Source organism: Camelina sativa, chromosome 3, assembly GCF_000633955.1.
Source record: "Camelina sativa cultivar DH55 chromosome 3, Cs, whole genome shotgun sequence".
Lineage (NCBI taxonomy): Eukaryota > Viridiplantae > Streptophyta > Magnoliopsida > Brassicales > Brassicaceae > Camelina > Camelina sativa.
In genome coordinates this window covers 6,147,797-6,168,186 of record NC_025687.1, presented here as the reverse complement: position 1 = coordinate 6,168,186, position 20,390 = coordinate 6,147,797, and the positions used below count along the sequence as shown (strand labels likewise).

At 35.0% G+C, this 20,390-nt stretch overlaps 6 protein-coding genes and 1 pseudogene across 8 annotated transcripts in view; 5 read left to right on the top strand and 2 right to left on the bottom strand.

Annotated features, from left to right (window-relative positions):
* The window catches only part of LOC104772466, a gene marked incomplete in the record, with an annotated part of 1,809 nt that extends 1,172 nt beyond the window's left edge, over positions 1–637 (top strand). Inside the window, 1 exon segment of the mRNA XM_019243435.1 lies at positions 100–637. Coding sequence (XP_019098980.1) covers positions 100–467 — 368 coding nt within the window.
* On the top strand, positions 945–2,400 carry LOC104772419 (annotated as a pseudogene).
* LOC104778709 (putative F-box protein At1g12855) lies at positions 5,119–5,833 on the top strand. The gene has a single exon (XM_010503154.2). It carries the CDS (start codon positions 5,137–5,139, stop codon positions 5,830–5,832), a length of 696 nt encoding a protein of 231 aa, XP_010501456.1. The 5' UTR covers positions 5,119–5,136; the 3' UTR covers position 5,833.
* On the bottom strand, positions 6,011–8,550 carry LOC104772402 (serine/threonine protein phosphatase 2A 57 kDa regulatory subunit B' theta isoform). 2 transcript variants are annotated; one of them, XM_010497033.2, is made up of 4 exons: positions 8,273–8,550; positions 8,038–8,124; positions 6,742–7,948; positions 6,011–6,509 (listed from the first exon to the last, which is right to left on the bottom strand). In XM_010497033.2, the coding sequence occupies exons 3-4, from the start codon at positions 7,882–7,884 to the stop codon at positions 6,195–6,197; spliced, it is 1,458 nt and encodes a 485-aa protein (XP_010495335.1). In that variant the 5' UTR covers positions 7,885–7,948; positions 8,038–8,124; positions 8,273–8,550; the 3' UTR covers positions 6,011–6,194. The 2 variants fall into 2 exon arrangements, with proteins under 2 accessions (XP_010495335.1, XP_010495328.1); XM_010497026.2 differs by lacking the exon at positions 8,038–8,124.
* Positions 9,566–12,233, top strand: LOC104772381 (trihelix transcription factor GT-1). Of its 2 annotated transcripts, XM_010497008.2 has the most exons (5): positions 9,567–10,337; positions 10,590–10,628; positions 10,976–11,107; positions 11,358–11,588; positions 11,688–12,233. In XM_010497008.2, exons 1-5 carry the CDS (start codon positions 9,677–9,679, stop codon positions 11,885–11,887), a joined length of 1,263 nt encoding a protein of 420 aa, XP_010495310.1. In that variant the 5' UTR covers positions 9,567–9,676; the 3' UTR covers positions 11,888–12,233. The 2 variants fall into 2 exon arrangements, with proteins under 2 accessions (XP_010495319.1, XP_010495310.1); XM_010497017.2 differs by lacking the exon at positions 10,976–11,107 and having other exon boundaries at positions 9,566–10,337.
* LOC104772375 (glyceraldehyde-3-phosphate dehydrogenase GAPC2, cytosolic) lies at positions 15,394–17,815 on the top strand. Its single transcript, XM_010497001.1, has 11 exons — positions 15,394–15,468; positions 15,582–15,611; positions 15,698–15,798; positions 16,033–16,148; positions 16,239–16,338; positions 16,432–16,578; positions 16,695–16,755; positions 16,853–16,950; positions 17,049–17,191; positions 17,283–17,366; positions 17,460–17,815. The coding sequence occupies exons 1-11, from the start codon at positions 15,465–15,467 to the stop codon at positions 17,590–17,592; spliced, it is 1,017 nt and encodes a 338-aa protein (XP_010495303.1). The 5' UTR covers positions 15,394–15,464; the 3' UTR covers positions 17,593–17,815.
* LOC104778708 (pentatricopeptide repeat-containing protein At3g29230-like) lies at positions 17,886–20,390 on the bottom strand. Its single transcript, XM_019239706.1, has 2 exons — positions 20,252–20,390; positions 17,886–20,027 (listed from the first exon to the last, which is right to left on the bottom strand). The coding sequence occupies exons 1-2, from the start codon at positions 20,388–20,390 to the stop codon at positions 18,712–18,714; spliced, it is 1,455 nt and encodes a 484-aa protein (XP_019095251.1). The 3' UTR covers positions 17,886–18,711.

Genomic DNA, 20,390 nt, shown 5'->3' with positions numbered 1-20,390 from the left:
AAATGAAGAAATCAACGTTTTACAGCTTGACGCTTAAGCAAAGGTGGGAAGAAGTTTTCTTCTGCGGAAACATTGGCAATGAACATTCTGAGGTTATAGTTGATGTTGATGTAGAGACAGAAGTTGTGAAGCTTGAGGGACAAGAAACACATTTGAGAGAGGAAAAAGGTGATGGAGTTGTTTGGTTTAGTGTCTTAAGGGATGATAAACATGACAAGAAGTTGGGTCTAGGGTCTGTGGTCGTGGAGAGGATGAAATGGGAAGAGGAAAAGTTCGGATGGTTAAACAGAGGCGAGGAAAGGTCTAAAATTAAGAGATCAGAGAGATTTGAAGGCGGTTCATCGCACTGGAAGAGTTATCAATGTAATGTATTGATAGAGAGCTTTGAATTGAAGAGAATGGATGGGAGTTTGGTGTTGGCATATGAGTTTAAGCATATTGATAAGTTAAAGAGCAAGTGGGATTGAGTTTCATTCATTTGGGATCTCTGTTATTACACAAAACTCTGTTCTTACAATATATTCCATCAGTTTCATAATATAGGATGTTTTAGAGATTTTTCTTTGTTTCATAATATAAGATGTTTTATTCAAAAAGTTTTGGACCGGGAATTTCTTAACTTTTTAAATAACTTTTATATTATTTTTCTATTTTTTATTATTTATTTTATACAGTCTTGTTTATGATTGGTTGAACTTTTTTAAAGTGGTTATTTCTTAATCTGCGTGCTTTTACTCAAAACATATTATATTTTGAAACGGAGGGAGTATATACCAACAGATTCCCAAATTTGAAGTAACAGATTTTGAAAATAAAATGTGACTTAGAAAACGGCCAGGAAACCAAAAAAAGACTTCCATAAAAGCCAAGTCAAGATCGTTGAAAAGTCTTTAGACAGAACCGCGTTAGAAGTTTATATTTTTTATTTATTTTTTGGGTTACAAACTTTAGTCTTATCCTACTCTTCATATATACACCCAATCAAAACTTACAAGAATCTCAAAAACTGGAAAACCACTGAAATATCTTTCACCGGTTAAAGCCAAAAATATGTATGTTACAAGGCGTCTGTCGGAATGCCAAAGAAACAGATCGGAGTTGCCGGAAAGTCCAAACTCCGGTGTACTTGTGATTCAAGATGAAGAGTCAAGACCAACCTGTTGCTTCGGATCTTGCTACGAGGCTGGACTCAAAGGCTTACCATTCCCACAGAACACTAAGCTGACTGTGAATTACACCATCACGGTTAATAACGTGACCACTGCTTATCGTGATCCGGTCATTTTCATTCCGGTTCTTGATCAACCGTTATCTTCAAACCGTTACTACGCCATTAAACGGGGCGGGAAACACTCAGGGTATGACTCAGATTTAAGCAATCTACTTTTCAAATTTTTGATGTGATTCACAAGAATTTGCAAATAAGGGTATTGATTTGAAAGTATTCTATATAAGGTCTTTATTTGTAACTATGTGTTGTAGAGAAGCTACGACTAATGCGAGAGAGGAAGACAGAGTCCCCTGCTGCTTTTGCTTCAGCTATGTTCCTGAAGCTAAGTCACAACAACCAGATCCTTATGATATATACCAACAATTTGAGATCCATCAACCAAAATCATTGTCTAGAAATTACTTTGCGACATCCGTTGCACCTAACGGGGTACCACCAGAGTTTCTCAAGAGAAAGTATTGGACTGTTGAGTACTCGACATCAGAAGACTTTGGTCTAAGAGATGATGCAAAAGGTATTTACAATAAGGTTCGTTCTGAGCTTCCAGGTGATTTTAATACAAGCGTTTTGGTAGGAAAATGGTATGTCCCTTTCATATTTGTGAAGGAAAGAGAGGCAAAGGATCAGCTTAAGAGTTCAACTTATTATAGCATGGTTCTTATTTAAAGAAGGGAAGAGGTTTACTCTTGCGAAAATGCTCAAAACGAAAACCAAGAGGTTGTTGTTGATGTTGAAGTGGAAACAAAAGTTGTGAAGCTTGAGGGACAAGAGACTGGAAAAAGGACAAGAAGTGTGGATGAAAATGGGATTGTTTGGTTTGAGGTCGCAGACAAGAGGATTGGTTTGAGACCTGTGGTTATTGAGAAGATGAAACGGGAAGAGGAGAGATTCGGATGGAAGAGTGAACCGCTAAGAGCAGTGGTTAAGAAATCTGAGAGAATTGATGGAAGAGGTTCGAGTTGGAAGTTTTATAGGTGTTATGTATTAGTGGAGAGCTTTGAGTTGAGGAGAATGGACGAGAGTCTAGTGTTGGCATTTGAGTTTAAACATGTTGATAAATTAAGAACCAAGTGGGAATCATGAGAGATTCTTGTGTTTTAGCTATGTGTGTTGGTAATGTTTTACTTCAATTTATCTTTGTGTGATAAGCTAATTAAATTTTGGAGTTTCTTTCGTTTGCAAAAATAACTGAAATGTCTGCTACAATTAGTTGAAATATTTTGAATTCTGACCAAATTATCTATCCAAATTCTAAAGTGAGTTTTGTGTGTTCAGATTTTTTTGTCTGCGTTGAGACAACCTATTAACATATATATATATATATATATATATATATATATATATATATATATACAAGAAAATAAGAATTAAAGATGACAGTGTTGCGAGAACCAAGTTTGTTAAATATGAATGAATCTAAAATATTACATTAAGGTACCATTCTTAATTTTATTTAACTTTATTTAACAATATTTCTCTATTATAAAGAAGAGCAAATAATAAGTAAGACATAAGGAAAACATAAGAATATAGGTGGAAATAATAACCACTGACAAAAAAGATAAGAAATTATATATTATAGGTTCAAATCTAACATTAAATTAAATAATTGATTACTGTCATTTGCTTACTCTTTTTGTCAATTGTATACACTCTTTTTATAGATCATATAAAGAGAGTGAGAAACATCTTAAAGTCTAAGAAAAATATAAATGTCATAATTAGTTAACAACCTTCAGCCTTAATTTTAACTGAATCAAGAAACACGTGTAAACCAATAGCGTGTGAAATTACATTTTGGATCAACGGTGACTATTTGTTATGCATGCATTATTTACGTTCATTTGCTAATATGACGGCTTCTTATAGCTGAATCCGTTTCTTGGGGCCTGAACGTACATATTTTTGCTTCCTTCCTTCCGGCTTCTCCTGATCTGGTGGTTCGGGTTTCTTGGAGTCGAGCAGGTGGTGAAGACGTCTCTGAACCTCGCTTTACTCCATCCCCGTTTCCTTTGCTATCACATGTGTGTTCTCTCTCGTAAATTTGGCTGCAGCCGCAAGTAATTTGTTATGCATGGGCATGGCTTATTTAGATAAAAAGAAAATTGCTATGAATGACCTGCATTTAACAATAGATTTTAGTTATTTAATTAAAAATTTAAATTATTGAAAATTAGAACTAAAAATTATGTGCAATGGGAATACAAAGTCTAATTCTATTTAACAAATGTTAAAAAAAATTCAACTGAACAAAAAAAGTTACTGGTAATTATGTATTTACTATAATCCATGCCGATTTTCTCTGCAATCGCATGAGTGTTGTCTTTCCCGAATTCGGCTGCAAGCCTGCACCAATAATTAGCTTTGCGTCACTCTTGAACTGTTTCTCTATATTTGATTTTTAATTCTTGTTTAATTTTCACAATGATCCCACTACCAACAACATCCCTTTATATAGAGATGAAAAATCTAAGAAACAACTTAAGCTTTTAAGCCTAAAAAAAAAAAAAGAAAAAAAAAAACTTGAGCCTTAATTCTATGCTAATTTGAGAAATACGTGTATCGATTACTGAATTGGGATGAGATGTTAACGCGCAAAATGATATTTTCATAATGTGGGAACTGATAAGCAACTAGCAAGCAAGGCTATATTTTTTTACTATTCTTAGTTTATAGTTTTTGCTTTTGTGTTTTTAGATTTTACAAAAAAAAAAAGACAAATAATAATAATTAGAAAATGGGTCAATAATGTTTGTTAAAAAAATTGTTTAGGAAAAGTGAAAACTCAGAAAAGATTATGGTTTTTACATTGAATTATTATTATTATTATTATTATTATTATTATTATTATTATTATTATTATTATTATTATTATTATTATTATTATTATTATTATTTTGTCAAAGTGATCAATGGTTAAAATCTTTAAACAAGTAAGTATCATGGTTGAGCTTATATAACATCTGGTTTCAATCGCTTTTGTTTTCTTTGGATTGTTGTGGTTTCTCAAATTCTATTTCCACGCAAGAAACCTAACATTTACTTTCATATATATTAATTAAATTTCAAGTTTTCTTTCCTAATTGTAACTAGATCTAACTATATTTTAGTTATTTCATTCTATTTAAATAGCTGAAAATTAACAGTAAAAAATATGACGTGGATACTATGGGACTAATAAAGTCTAAATCTATTTGACATATGTTAAATAAAATCTACTAATAATGTTATGTATTTATTAATATATATAGATACTAATTTATTTCAGTTGTTAATGGAAATATATATATATATATATATATATATATATATATATATATCACGATGAAGGCATTATATTCAGAGACATCCGTAAACACAAGAAATCGATAATGGAGAAAAAGAAGAGAGTGATTGCATCATCATCACACAGAGAGGGAAGAAGAAGAAGAAAATATAATAACGATCATGGAGTACTACCATACGACGTCCTAGAAGAAATCCTCTTGAGGCTTCCGGTCGAATCAAACGCTCGATTCAAGGTCGTATCAAAACAATGGAGATCAACTATTGAATCTCGATATTTCACGGAGAAACACTTGAGGCTCCTCGAACAATCCAAAAATGATCATCCAAAATTCCTATTCATCTCCAAACATGAATACTATTATGTGTTGAAGACATTGTGCTTGGAATCTGCTTCTCTTCGAGTCTTCAATCTTCTCTACATCACTCAACCACATTTAATCGAAATTTCTGGAAGCTGCAATGGTCTTGTTTGTGTCTATGATAAGTGGGGAGAATCCATATACGTACTCAACCCGACCACAAGGTGGTTCCGACAACTTCCTCAACCTAGGTTTCATATATTTATGCAAAAGGCAAGTAGGCAACATACACTCGGGAAACTAGCTATCATACACAATATGCCTACCCCTAGACTAGCGTTCGCAAAGGCCACAATGTGTGATTATAAATTGGTGTGGCTATACAATTCTGACGCCGGGAGGTTAAGCGAAAGATTTACCGAGTGCGAGGTCTTCGATTTTAGGACAAACACTTGGAGATACTTGGATTGCACGCCAACCTACCGGATATTTGACGACCAGTCACCAGTGTCCACGAACGGATCAGTTTATTGGCTCACAGAACGATACAATGGCGAGACAAAAGTTATAGTTTTTGATCTTCAAACTGAAAATTTTCGATTGCTTCCCAATAATCCAGTTTCTCGTTCACATCCAGACCATATAGACCTGTGCATTTTGGATAATCATCTCTGCATGTCGAAGAGAAAGCGCCGTACAATGATCCAAGAGATTTGGAGCTTGCAAATATCATCATCAAAAGAGACATGGATAAAGATTTACACTATAGATCTTCGATCTTGTTCTTCATCATGGTCTGTATCTGGAAGGGTTTATTCTAAGTGGACCCGAAAGCATGTGATTCGGCCATGCACACCGGTGGCGATATTGAAGAACAAGGAGATCCTACTCACACATCGTTATGGTGAAGGTCTGGTGAAGTATGATCCACAAACAAATTCTTACTCTCTAATGTACAATCATCTTTTTCATAGAGCTGTTCCTTATTTCAAGAGTTTAATATCTCATAGCTAAAACTTTGCTTAATTACTCTCTTTCATGTATTTTGAACCGTAACATTTCTTAAGACTAGCTTTATATATTACCATGTTACATAGTTATGCTATCTATAGGGAGTACGTTTTATATGTTATGAATCAATGTTTTGATCTAGAACCCATTAGCAAAGCTTTTAACAAACAAGAAGACCAAAAACAAAACAAAAAATGATCTTAAATCTTCGCAATCTCTTCAAAGAAGACGAATCTGAAACTTTTTCTCACTAAGGTTTCTGGAGAGAAAACAAAAAACAAACAAACCAAATTTGCCAATGTAGTAAAAAACGAGAAAAATACAGAACAAAAACCTCTCTTTCTACAACTAAAAGAAAAAACATCTTACAATGAACTCTTTTGCTTTTGATTCCCAATATCTTCCAACCGTTTCCATGTGGCCTCACGTTTTGCTCCAATCTCAGCTTCTTTTGATTCATCTTCTCTAAACTTACCAAGACATTCCTTAAACAAGTCTGCATCGACGTCATTAAATATCTTCTGCACGTTCAGCGTTAAGCTATGAACAGCTTGGTTCCAATGCTTCTGAGTGTTTCTTTCCAGTGCAGGGAATATGATAGGTAGTATAACTTTACGGTTCTGCATTATTAGATTCTCGATATGATCGTTGTTCCATAAGAACAAAGCTCTTTCTGCAACCTGCAAGCAAATCAAGAACCAAAAAAAGACTCAACCTTCTTGTTCTTTCTTTGTGCTTCTTGTATAAAGACTCAAGCTTTCACTACAACTTCGACAATGAGCACAAAGCTTTTAAGCTATCCAATATCACACATTTCAATCTCATGAAGAACTGTTCCTATCATTCCTCTTTCTCAGGATCAGCAAACTGTAAATGCAATGTGAATATATATGAAACGTTTTAAGCAATTACCTGAAAATGGAGACTGTTCAAACACCGAGCAACTTGGCGAAACAATGGGACCATACACCGTTGGAATTCAGGTGGCTGAGTAGCTTCTAATACTTCCTCTAGCTCGTTTAAAAACATGACTTCTTTGGAACTATTCGTGACGGGCCAAGACTTGAGTAATCCCCTTATAACTGTATCAGCAAGTTTGCAATCTTTTTCCACAAACTGTGTGATACAATAAGACAACTGCTGATGATACATTTGTAAGCATTTCGGTTTGTGGAGAGGTATCAAAGCTCGAACCAGAAACACTTTATGCTCATCTTTAAGCGGCAGAGCAAATCCATTGATGATACTTCCCAAAATCTCTAAGAACTCAGCAATCCCATTGTGTTTCTCAGTCTCGAAAACAAACCTATAGAAAATGTTGTTGATTGATTTCCTTATGAAAGGACGATGAACCATGAATTTACCATAGATGCGATGCAGAACGGTTTTGAGACAGTCTCTTTCTCTAGGATCCTCGGAGTCAAATAAATCCAGTAACCGCGAGACAAAAGACTGGTCGATGTATTTCTTGGCCAGCTTTGTATCTGTCTCAGGTGAAGCAATAAGCCTGAGGAGAATCTCATAGACAAGCTGCAAGTGAGGCCAAGCAGGATCCATAGAAGGCTCCTCTTCCTCCAAATCCAAAGCATCAATAACTTTATTCTCACGCGGTTGAGGATTCAAGGTTCTGAAAATGTTAACAGAAACCATTTTAACCGCTTCTTGGATAACAGTTTCGCTAAACTTCCCATTGGGAGAAGCAACATAATCCACAAGATCAAGCAACGTCTGCCGCTTGATCTCTTTCTCCTTCACGTTCTTTGTAGGATCCGAGAAATCAAACGCTAGAGAGCACAAGTTGAGTTTTCTCAGACACAAGCTCTGCTTCTCTGCATTTGGAACATCTTTAAAACTAGGCAAAGCTTCATACGGACCGTTTCCTTTCGAATTCCCATCTCTAAAACCAGAATCAGCAGCAGGTTTAACAGCAGGAGCGTTCTTGGCGTGAGAATTACCTGATTTACCGGCGCCATTGTCACTAGTTTTGGAAGTAGATGAAGAATGGTTCTTAGAAGAAGACTTCTTAGGAAGCTTACTTATAATCTGTTTCCACATAACTCAGATACTTCTTCCCAAATTACAAAAGCAATCCCTTAGAAGAACAAACTCATCAACTCATCTGAAATCAAAGCAAGATATCCACAAAATAGTTAAATCAAGAACCTGAAATAGAGAAAAAAAAATCATATTTTTGTCTTCTTTACTCACTCTAGAAACTTAGGAAAACAAAAAAACCACCACTCCCAGAAAAGAAAAATCCAAACTTTAGAGTCTAATCCTGAGAACAATCGAAATCTGAAAACCCCAAAATCAAATTTTAGAAACATTACATTTATACAAAGCATAGATCAAAAACAAGATAAATCACGAAATTAAACCGATTGCACAAATGAAAAAGGTCAACATGAGATATAACGATGAATTAAGAAAACAACAAACTTACCTAATAAAAAAAAAGAGAGTCACATTCAAGTTCTCTTCCAAAACCTCCTCCTTCGTTGTTGTTTTATTGACTGACTTCAGATAAAATATAAAAAAAGATTAGACCTTTTTGGATTTGCTTCAATACGAAATTGTTATTGTTGTTGTTCTTTCTTCTTCTTGATTTTTGTTTTCTTTCTTCTTCTTTGTGATTTGTGTCTTCTCGTGATCCAGTTATCTATCATTTCTTTCTTCTCTCCGATGGCTGATCAATCTTTTTTTTCTCAAATTCTATTTTATTTTTTTATTTTAATTGTTTTTATTCCCTTATTTTTTTATTTTTTTATTTTNTTTTATTTAATGGGTTTGGTCTGGCCAGCCAGGTCCTCTCACTTGTATTATTATACTTCAAAAATATGCTTTTTAAAAGAAAAAAAAATCCAAACTTTATCGCCGACCGTAACACTATTTTATATGACGCAGTTTGATGTAATGTAATAAAATCGGTTCAATTTGTTTTGGTTTCCGGTTTGGTTGTTGAGTTTTTCTAATTTCGGTTTAGAGTTTTGTCATTGTTTTCGTTTCAAAATTCAAAAAGAGTATGTGTCAAAGTGTTTGTATATCTCATTCCCTTTATTTTTTTTTTTAACTTTGTTTTCCCCCTTTGATGAGGAAGCAAGTTGCCAAGATTTGTCATGTGAATGTTGATGTTTTGGTTTTTATAGTTACTGGTGGATTGGACTAATGGGAGAAGAAGTGGGGTGCTACTTTGGTCATAGAACATAAAAGTGTCCTAACGATGTAATCAAATCTCATTCCCTTGATTTTGGAGTTTGGACTCTCTACTGAAAAGAGCAATGCTATTTCGAAAATTTATAGGTAGAGTACAAATTTTCTAGCAAGTTTGTGTTATGAACTTGAAATTTATGTTTGTCGAAAATGTATTTTGAATTTGATCTTAGGAATATGATAATCAATTAAGGCGGTTTCATAAAAAAGATATTGGATTCGAAACAGTTTTTTTATTAAAGACATCATTTTTATTAGTTATCAATCACTATAACTGTAACAATTAAATCGATACTTTAGTAATGTTATCTTTTACGAAATCGAATACTGGTTTTGTAAGCTTTTAGTACTATCTAACAACATAATTTTCAATATAGTTTATCGTTATTTTGTGCTAAATATTTGTTTTTTTTTAAACATTTTATATCACATAAAAGGTCAAATCGTTAGTTATGATTTATGAATAAGTTTCCAAACCCAAAATCTTTAGACTATAAAAAAAAAACCTAAAATTAAAATAAAGTAAAAAAGCCTATTTGGCCTCCTCACATATCAAATTGTGTTCGGGGCTTTGTGTGTGTTGACGGTGGTGGGAACAAGGAACATCATATCCAATTGTCTCTCCGGAGACACAGCAATGTTCATTTCCGACAAGTCTCGTCCGACTGATTACTACGAAGACGATAATCCCAATTCTTCAACCGCCACAACACGCGATATGATGATCGATGTCACCACCACAACCACCACCACCAATGAAGCAGTAACAGATCTACAAACTCACCACCACAACAATCACAACCAAAACCACAATCATCATCACCACCATCATCATCATCATCTCAACCAATCTCAGCAGCAGCCTCAACAGATTCTCCTCGGGGAAAGCAGTAGTGAGGATCACGAAGTGAAAGCTCCGAAGAAAAGAGCAGAGACATGGGTTCAAGACGAGACTCGTAGCTTAATCATGTTCCGTAGAGGTATGGATAGTTTATTCAATACATCCAAATCCAATAAACATCTATGGGAACAGATTTCGTCTAAGATGAGAGAGAAGGGGTTTGATCGATCTCCGACCATGTGTACGGATAAGTGGAGGAATCTATTGAAAGAGTTTAAGAAAGCCAAGTATCATGATAGAGGTAATGGATCGGCTAAGATGTCTTATTACAAGGAGATTGAAGATATTCTTAGAGAGAGGAGCAAGAAAGTAACAGTAACGACCCAGTTTAATAAGAGCCCTAGTACACCACCAACAACTGCTAAAGTTGATTCCTTTATGCAATTTAGTGATAAAGGTATAAGCTTTGGCTGTGAATTAGCAGGTTTCTTGATTTGGTTTTGAGGAAATTACAAATGTGATTTAGGGTTTGTGTTGATTAGATTCGTATCTGTAGATTAGGTTGAGAAGATACTAGAATTTTAATGTGGTGTGCATTAATGTATTAAGAAGATGATGATGGTTTTGGTAATGAATCTGGTTTTGTGGATTTTGTGATTTTAGTTTCTTTTGTTTAAGTAGTAAGTGACTTTTATCTTTTGCATTGTAGGATTTGATGATGCGAGCATTTCATTTGGATCCGTTGAAGGTACTGATCTATATCACTTTTGTGTGTTTATTATACATTGCTATATACAAAGAGGCGATATTTGTTCGTTCATTGCCTCTTGAAGCTTGTTTTTTTATAAGTTGTTGTAAATATCCTCCTTGAGTGAGCAATACTAGAGGTGTTGACTTGCTTCTTGAGCATTAGGGACTGGAAACAATGAGTTTCATTTGGGAGGGGAAAGTTATCTGTAATTTTGATATCTCTCTCTGTAATTGAAACAAAGAGGTGAACATGACTGCCGTGGGTCTCTCTGTTAGAAGGTGTTTAGTTAAGTTTCTAGAGGATGTGTGTGTGTGTTTTGATAAATGTTTATATCTATGGTCCAGCTAATGGCAGGCCAGCCTTAAACCTTGAAAGGCGTCTTGATCATGATGGTCATCCACTTGCAATCACTGCAGTTGATGCTGTTGCGGCAAATGGAGTTACTCCTTGGAATTGGAGAGAGAATCCTGGAAATGGCAAGTCTCAGAAAAGCTTAGATAACTTGAGCCTCAAAAGTTTAATTTTCCGAAAGGCCAAAGATAGTCTTTTTTGATCATTATGTTCCATTCATGGTGTAACATGTGTAAGAATCATTGTTTTCTAATTCTTGAGAACCAAAATCACTCTCATTTTGAGGTTGCTTCACAACCTATGTTCCCCTGCTTGATTGATTTTGTCTCTCTTATTACTGATTGGAGCTTTATTCTGTTTCTTGTTTATAAGCAGGTGGTGATGGTCATGGTCAGCCTTTTGGTGGGAGGGTCATAACAGTGAAATTTGGAGACTATACAAGAAGAATTGGTGTTGATGGTAGCGCCGAAGCAATCAAAGAAGCAATCAGAGCTGCTTTTGGGTTAAGAACTCGACGGGCTTTTTGGTTAGAAGATGAAGATCAAATTGTTCGCTGTCTTGACCGAGACATGCCTTTAGGGAACTATCTACTCCATCTTGATGATGGTAAGATCAAAAACTGCCACCATTAATATATTTTGGATTGTGTGTTATGACCCCGGATACAGTTTACTGAATTCTCAATATGCAAAACCCATCTTGCAGGACTTGCCATTAGGGTATGCCATTATGATGAATCCAACCAGTTACCAGTCCATTCAGAAGAGAAAATCTTCTACACGGAAGAAGATTACCGCGATTTTCTGGCTCGACGGGGATGGACATGCCTGCAAGTTGATGGTTTTAGGAACATAGAAAACATGGATGATCTTCAACCTGGTGCCGTGTACCGGGGAGTGAGGTGAGACTCTGGGATCACAGAACTTCATCAACAGCTTGTCTAAATCAGAAAACAGTCCCCTGTGAATATAAGCTCATTCCCTTGTGTACATTTCCTCCTTCTCTCCCCTGAGAAGAACAAAGAATGTATTTGTTCAAATATGTACGACACCCACTTGCATTTACCATACAGACCAATAAGACCTTTTTTGTGGTCTGTAGCGTTTGTAAGAACAGAGCATAAGAGAAAAGTGGATAAAGGATTCACATTGACATTCAGACAAGACCAAGTGTAGTGTGGTGTCAGTTACTCTTCATTTCATTCGTCGTTCTTTTTAAGAAACGTGTTTGACGACCTTGTAAAACTGCAAACACTATGAAACTTTCTGAACTTCTACTACTGAGAAAAGATGATGTGTGATTCGAAGAAACTTTGTTTTCGATTCGAAGAAAAGATCATGTGTGATGCTTGACGTTCATGTATTTATAAGCAGAAAAGGTTCTTTATATAACAAAAAAAAAGGAAAGTTTCGATTGTTTAGTTTCCTTTTTCCGACGAGTTCTGTTGTTTCCTTTTTCCCAACAAGGTTTAGGGTTTTTACTTTTTACTGTTACAACACTCATGTTTTTGCTTATTGGCTTATTGCGTACAAACAATTTAATCACGGTGAGAGTATGATGAGTTTTTTTTATAAGGTGAATACTCTAACACATTAAGGCGATTAAGAGAGATGCCTGATGTTTATTACTAGCTAATGTGCACGAAATAGCTAAGGGATAAGAAGAAAGAAACAGATGATCCTGAACCAGAACCAATCCACAAGAAACTGTTAAAATGTTTTTTAATTATGAATTTTCAAATCATGATCTCCTTATCACTTTCCTCCCTTCAACCTCGGAAGTAGAAAGCAAAGTCAAGATAGCTTAATCACCACACACATTCGTCTAAGGAACTATAATTCATTGAGTTAGTTGAGAATCAAGACAGCATAAACACCACAAGCATAGAAGTAAAAGAGTATATTATCTAAAGTGAGTTAATTGAAATATTTTTTTACATAAATAAACCAACTTATCAAGATCCAAACCATCACGTAAATGGACGACTAACATTGGTTGTAAGCAGATCTTCATGGATAAGAAGATTCCAATCGTTATAGTTCGCATCAAATAATTATTTTTGGGTTTCCACTGCATCAATAATTACACATCTTTCTCTCTAAGAATCGAATTTTATAAACATATACTTAGATAATGATATATTTTGGTTATTTTCTCTTTACGATTGCTTAGAACATTGTGAATTTTCTCTTTACATCATTTATATTTTATATTTGTATCATGTTTAAATGATGCTAAAATATTATACATCACTTAAATGAATGATTTACATTTTGTTGATGCAAATAATTTACATCAATTGAAATAAATATTTGCTTCAATTATTAGAATCGATGTTCTTTTACATCACTTCCAAAAAATGTTGCAAATCGTACATCATTTTTACTAAATTGATATAAAATATTTACATTATTTATCAAAACTAATGTTAAGTATTTATATCATTTTGAATAATTGATGTTAAAATCAATATTATAATAAATTATATGAAACTAGTTTTTTCTTTAGTATAATATTTAATTATTTATATTTGTTTATATATTCATTTGATAATTTATCTATATTATTTATACTGTATATATGAGGAGATCCACACAAATAGGTGTTAATTTGTTATCTCATTTAAGATGTACCACGAAGTGAAGAGAATATATAGGAGCAATTAGGAGAACTTTTTCTTGATGCAGCCAATGTGGGATGTATGCTATCTGTTTTTTTTTTTTTTTTTTTTTTTTTTAGTTTTATNTTTGAGTTTTAGTTTTAATCGATTAAAGAGTAATATAATATTCTTTTCTTTTCTTTCTTTCGGTTCAGTTAATATATTAATTTGTCATATAATTTTACTAGCATCATTTAAAAAATGATGTAAATTTTGTATTATTTTTTTAAATGATGTTAATATAAATTAATAAATACATTAATTATTAAGTGAAGTACATTTATATATTTTGTGTCAGTATTTTGAAAGTGATGTAAATGATTTATATTTGCATCAATTATAATGAAATGATGTCATATAAATCAATAATAATATCAATTATTGTAACTAATGTAAAATTATAATTTTTATATCAATTATTGAAAAATAATTTGAAATAATATCACTTAATTTTGTGATACTATTTAAGTGATGCAATATGTTTGTTTTTTTTTGTAGTGTACTGACACTTCAAAATTCAAAGGGATAAGATCCGGACAGTAATAATAGCGAATCTTAGGAATAACATATGAAAATTCCACTACAAATAAATTTTGAAGATCATTCAACTTATCATTGGAAGAGTAACTGACACTTGACGGGTAAATTAGAGTGTTGGACTCTTGGATATGATCATGAGTTTTTCATTATAAGGGAGATCACAAACTTCAGTTTATGATAGATTTTAGTTAATTAATGGAAATAAAGATCCATATGAATACCAAAACAAGTAGTTTTATATGCATTCGCCAAACACAAAACGAAATGAAAAGAAAAGAGAGACAAATATAAGAGGAGGAGAAGAAGTAGACTTTTGGCAAAAGCCAAGAGTCATACCTATTTTTATTAGGCTCTACCTATTACATAAGGTGCGATGTTTTCTTTCTTGCTGTCACATTCATCTGACCTACCAAAGCTCTCAAAGTGGAGCATCTATGTGTCTCGGGTATCAAGTCACGATCGATTAGATAAATATTGAACACCATATATGTTGTATGAAATTAATTATACTTCGATAGAGTAAGCAAAAAAAAAAAAAGTATTCTGATAAAGACATCTAGAAGAAGCTTCAGATAAAATAGTAATATGCATGCCTTTTGATGAAAACAAAACACCTTTAAATACACTAGTGTTTAAAAAGTTAAATGTTCACCTTGGTCATTCTAAAACAATGGTTGAATTATAAAAGTGTCACTACGAAAGGTTATCAAATAAACCAAAACTAACCAAAACACTTTTTTGGGTAGGATCTTAAAACTTAACTAACAAAATTTTGCAAAAGTAATTATTAATTACAAGTAATTTATTTTGGCCGTGCTTGGATACGTGGCATAGGTTCATTGGCTGTCGAGAAGAATATTTTCAGATCGGTCTGGCCCGGCCCAGCCCATAGGAGCTGAGTATAAACCTCGAATATTCCCACAGCTGGCGCGTGAAGTGCAAGCGCCATTAGTTTTCCCAAATCCGTGTTTAAATCCTTACTAATCCTTACTATAAACGGTGGGTAAAAACTAAAAACAGTGGCAAAAAATGGTAAATAACGAAAAAAGTAAAGTGCAATCTTGTAATAATAAATACTGAATCTAATCTCTAACCTTTTTCCCCCAAGATAAAAAATCTCAACCACTCGATCATATTATTCATCACGATCATCTTCTCTTTTAAATAACCCTTAAAGCCTCACCAAACCCAAACCCAAACCCAAACCCCTCACTCACTTATTTTCTCTCTCGATCTCATCATCAATCTACACACACCTCTCTCTCTCGATCTCAATTTCAGTAATGGGTGAGCTTCTCGCTCCTTGTTGATCTGCGCGTTTCTCTCTTAAATTTATCGTTTCGTCTTTATGCTTTTTCGAATCTGATCGTGATTTTGATTTTTTTCTCTTTTGTGTGTAGCTGACAAGAAGATTAAGATCGGAATCAACGGTGAGTGTTTTTTTTTCTTATTCGTGTTTACATATGTTTATGTGATTCGGATCTGTGTGGAGTCTGAGTTTTTGATCGTCGTGAAGGTTTCGGAAGAATCGGTCGTTTGGTTGCTAGAGTTGTTCTCCAGAGGGATGATGTTGAGCTCGTTGCTGTTAACGATCCCTTCATCACCACCGAGTACATGGTTCGTTCGTTTCTCTCTTTCCCTTTAGATATTGATGTTAGTATCGTTTTGATCTGGTTATAAATTTATTTGAATTTGTACAATCGAATCAAATTTAATTTTCCAGTAGTATACATGGTAGATCTGAAAACTGGTTTGATGAATCCTTTTCCTGTGCAAGTTCATCTGTGTGACTTAGTATCGATAAGTTCGAGGATGACACGTTTCTAATGATATCGATTTTTTTTGTTGCAGACATACATGTTTAAGTATGACAGTGTTCACGGTCAGTGGAAGCACCATGAACTTAAGGTCAAGGATGACAAAACTCTTCTCTTTGGTGAGAAGCCAGTCACTGTTTTCGGCATCAGGTAACCATAATCTTTTTATATTCCTGTATATCTCTGTTATAGTGATGAGGCTTGTGAAATTCTGATTTGGTGATGTTTTTATTTCTCAAGGAACCCTGAGGAGATCCCATGGGGTGAGGCTGGTGCTGACTTTGTTGTTGAGTCTACTGGTGTCTTCACTGACAAGGACAAGGCTGCTGCTCACTTGAAGGTTTGACTATTTTTGTTTATTTTATGATATAATGTTTGATCAATTGTTTAATAAAGATCTAAAATCATCATATTGTTCTCTTTTTTTTTTCAGGGTGGTGCCAAGAAAGTTGTCATCTCTGCCCCAAGCAAAGATGCTCCCATGTTTGTTGTCGGTGTCAACGAGCATGAGTACAAGTCTGATCTTGACATTGTTTCCAACGCTAGTTGCACCACTAACTGCCTTGCTCCTCTTGCCAAGGTCGCTTTTTTCTCCTTTCACCTGTGAACTTGTGAAATATGTTTTGACTTGAGAGATTTTTTTAGTTGATTCATGCCCCTCTCAGTGTATTGAAATTTGCAATTTGGTTTGTGTAGGTTATCAACGACAGGTTTGGAATTGTTGAGGGACTCATGACCACTGTCCACTCTATCACTGGTATGTATATGTTTACTTTGTTTCATAAGGTTGGTTCTTGAAAATATATTGCCTTTTAACTTTGACTCAATAATAAAATTTTGCTTTGGTTATACAGCTACTCAGAAGACTGTTGATGGTCCATCGATGAAGGACTGGAGAGGTGGAAGAGCTGCTTCCTTCAACATTATTCCTAGCAGCACTGGTGCCGCCAAGGTAAAATTTCATCTCATCCTCTGACATAGAGTTTGTGTTTTTGTTAATTTTGACTGAGGAATTGTTTTGAATCTAATTTGTATCATGGTTGTTGTTAGGCTGTTGGGAAAGTGTTGCCATCCCTCAATGGAAAATTGACTGGAATGTCTTTCCGTGTTCCAACCGTTGATGTCTCAGTTGTTGATCTCACTGTTAGACTTGAGAAAGCTGCAACATACGATGAAATCAAGAAGGCCATCAAGTAAAAACCAATAACATTCACTCTTTTAACCACATTATATAAGATATTCAACTACTTAGTACTTACTATGATTCTGGTTAAATATTTTCAGGGAGGAATCTGAAGGCAAAATGAAGGGAATTTTGGGATACACTGAGGATGATGTTGTGTCTACTGACTTTGTTGGCGACAACAGGTAAAATAAATGATGCATCTACAGACTGGTTACAGTTTTTGGATCTTATAAATGGTGAGAGCAAAAAACTCAACGTTTGGTTTGTGCGTGTAGGTCAAGCATATTCGATGCCAAGGCAGGAATTGCATTGAGCGACAAGTTTGTGAAGTTGGTGTCATGGTACGACAACGAGTGGGGTTACAGTTCTCGTGTCGTTGACCTTATCGTCCACATGTCAAAAGCCTAAGTTGACGCCACAGAAGAGTTTGTGTGTGTTGGGTCGTGTCTGAATAAAAATGGGAAGAAAAAAAAAACACTCATAGAGTTTCGTTTTTAATATTCCTCAGTTTTTTCACTGATTTCATGCGCAGTCATGAGAGTTTGTAGCATCTTTTGCTTTATCTTTGCTTTTTAACCAAATGCGTTTCTTCACTGAAACTATTGCTCTGGTTATTATGTTAGTTTCTTTAGTATGCTTTTTTTTTCTTTTCTGGTTTAACTCTAAAGTCAAACTTGCAACTGCAATCTCAACATGGCAAATCCACAACCAAGTACCATTTCTTGTTGATAAATCACGCGAATTACAGAGCAAACAATATGAAAAAATCTAGCTTCTCGAGAGATCTTCTCGCTTTGGCTGTGCAAACAATATGAAAAAATAGACAAATCTAACGTTCCTAATGTGTTATACCTTTATTATGACATTTTTGTAAGTTGACTGAATCAGGATGCAAACTTTTAAAATTAAAAGAAAATTCGGAATCTTTGAAGTGGCATGTACACGGCATGTGATAATACGATAGTTAAAATAGTCATATCAATGATCATATCAATTTTAGACTCCATATCAGGGGAGTCATATAACTCTTCCAGCCACCGACTTCTCCTTTACGGAAATAAGTCTTGAAATCCACTCCATCCAACGCTCCGGTTTTGTTGATTTCCAAACTGCTTAGTTTAATTTGCGCTCTTCTTCTTTTGCAGTAACTCAAGTACTCCAGCAAGCTTCTTCAGCTGAGCACATGGCTCTTTTATCATCTCCTCGTACCTTATGCAAAGAACACATCCTCAAGGCATTGCTCCTAACAGGTCCCAAGTAGAAAAATCCGCTGCAAAACGACTCATACACATTGTCGAGGGTGCTTTTCTCCACTTCAATGTTGTAATAATAATTGGACTCAAAGTAGCAAAGAGACACCAACACTGTCTTTCAAGTTCCTATATAAGTACAAAACCTTGCAAGGAGAATTCTTGAGTCTCTCTTCCACTTTGCAGTATATGCAATGGCATGTGTGTATAGAATAGTCTCGGAGATTATTATGAAAACTTGTTAAAAACTCCAATCTTGACAAACGCTTCTATCAGATTACATACAATGCTCTTGAACTTCTTCTTCTTCATCACGAAGATTATTGAAGCTCTTCAGCTCTCCCAAGATCATCTGTAGGTCCTTTGTTCGAGGATGCTTTTCTCCCGAAGAATAAAACTTCACCAAACCATCATCAGTCTCAATCCAGCTAACACCTGCTTCTTTCTTAAAACCGGTGTCTCTCATAGCAACTTTTAGCCTTGCAGCATCGTCAAATCTTCCAAGATCTCCATATATGTTTGAGAGCATCACAAAATTAGCCGGGTTTCTTGGTTCAAGCTTGATCAACTCTACAAGAGCAAGTTCGCCAATGTCCACCTTCTTATATACCTTTGAAGCTCCAAGTAGAGTAGCCCATATAACAGCATCTGCTTTTACCGGCATTTTGTTTATAAACTCAACAGCTTGTGTTAAAAAACCAGCCCGAGATAGTAAATCCACTACACAACCGCAATGCTCAATCTGTGGCGTGATTGAGAAATCAGTAAACATGGAACTGAAATAAGCCAAGCCATCTTCAACCAAACCCATGTGTTTACATGCACATAAAACACCGACGAATGTTACCTTGTCAGGCCTAATTCCGCAGATTTTCATCTCATGGAATAAATCCAAGGCCTCAGTTCCATGTCCATGTGCAGCTAAACCGTTGATCATGGTATTCCAACTTATCACATCTCTTCTCTTTATGCCTTTGAAGACTTCCATAGCTATCTCTATAGCTCCACATTTTGCATACATATCAATCAAAGCATTCTTCACATTAACATCTACCTTATTATACCCAAGACTCTCTCCATACTGATGTACCCATTTCCCGAAATCAAGAGCTCCTAACTTTGCACAAGCTGACAAGACTAAAGTCAATGTCGCGTCGTTAGGGACAACTCTCTCTTCATCTACCATTCTCTTAAAAGAATCCAACACTTCAGAAACCTGCCCATTTTGAGCCAAACCCTTGATCAAACCATTCCAAGAAAACACATTTCTCTCCGGCATTTCATCAAAAACCCTTTCACATGCTTCCATATCTCCAATATTTGCATAACCTTCTAAAACCGTATTCCAGGACATGACATCCCTACAAGGCATTCGATCAAAAAGACTCCTAGCCTCCATGATATTCCCCATTTCAATATAACCAGATACCATAGTGTTCCACAACACAATGTCTCTCTCAGGAGACAAATCAAAAAAGCGTCGAGCAGAGACTAAGTCCTTATTCAAAAGATACCCATTGATCATCGAAGTCCAAGTAACAACATTTTTCTCAACCATCTCACAAAACACCTTATTCGCCAATGCTAGCACTCCTGCACACGAATACATCTCAATCAACTTAGTTCCTAAATAAGCGTTTGACCTAAACCCTGTTTTAATCGAAAAGCACTGTAACTCCTCTCCCTGTCTAAGATCCTTAACCATCACGCAAGCTTTCAAAACTACAGGGAGAGTAAAGCAATTGGGCATCACATCGAAGCTTCTCATTCTCTTGTACAAGAACAAAACTTCGTTGCACAAATCTCTCTGCGCATACCCATTAAACATAGCGTTCCAAACAGAAACATTTGGTTGAGAGATTCCGTCGAACACTTGGCGTGCGTAACCAATCCTCCTGATTCGACAACAAGCGGCGACGATTCTGGGACCGACGTAATCGTTATGTTGTAAACCAT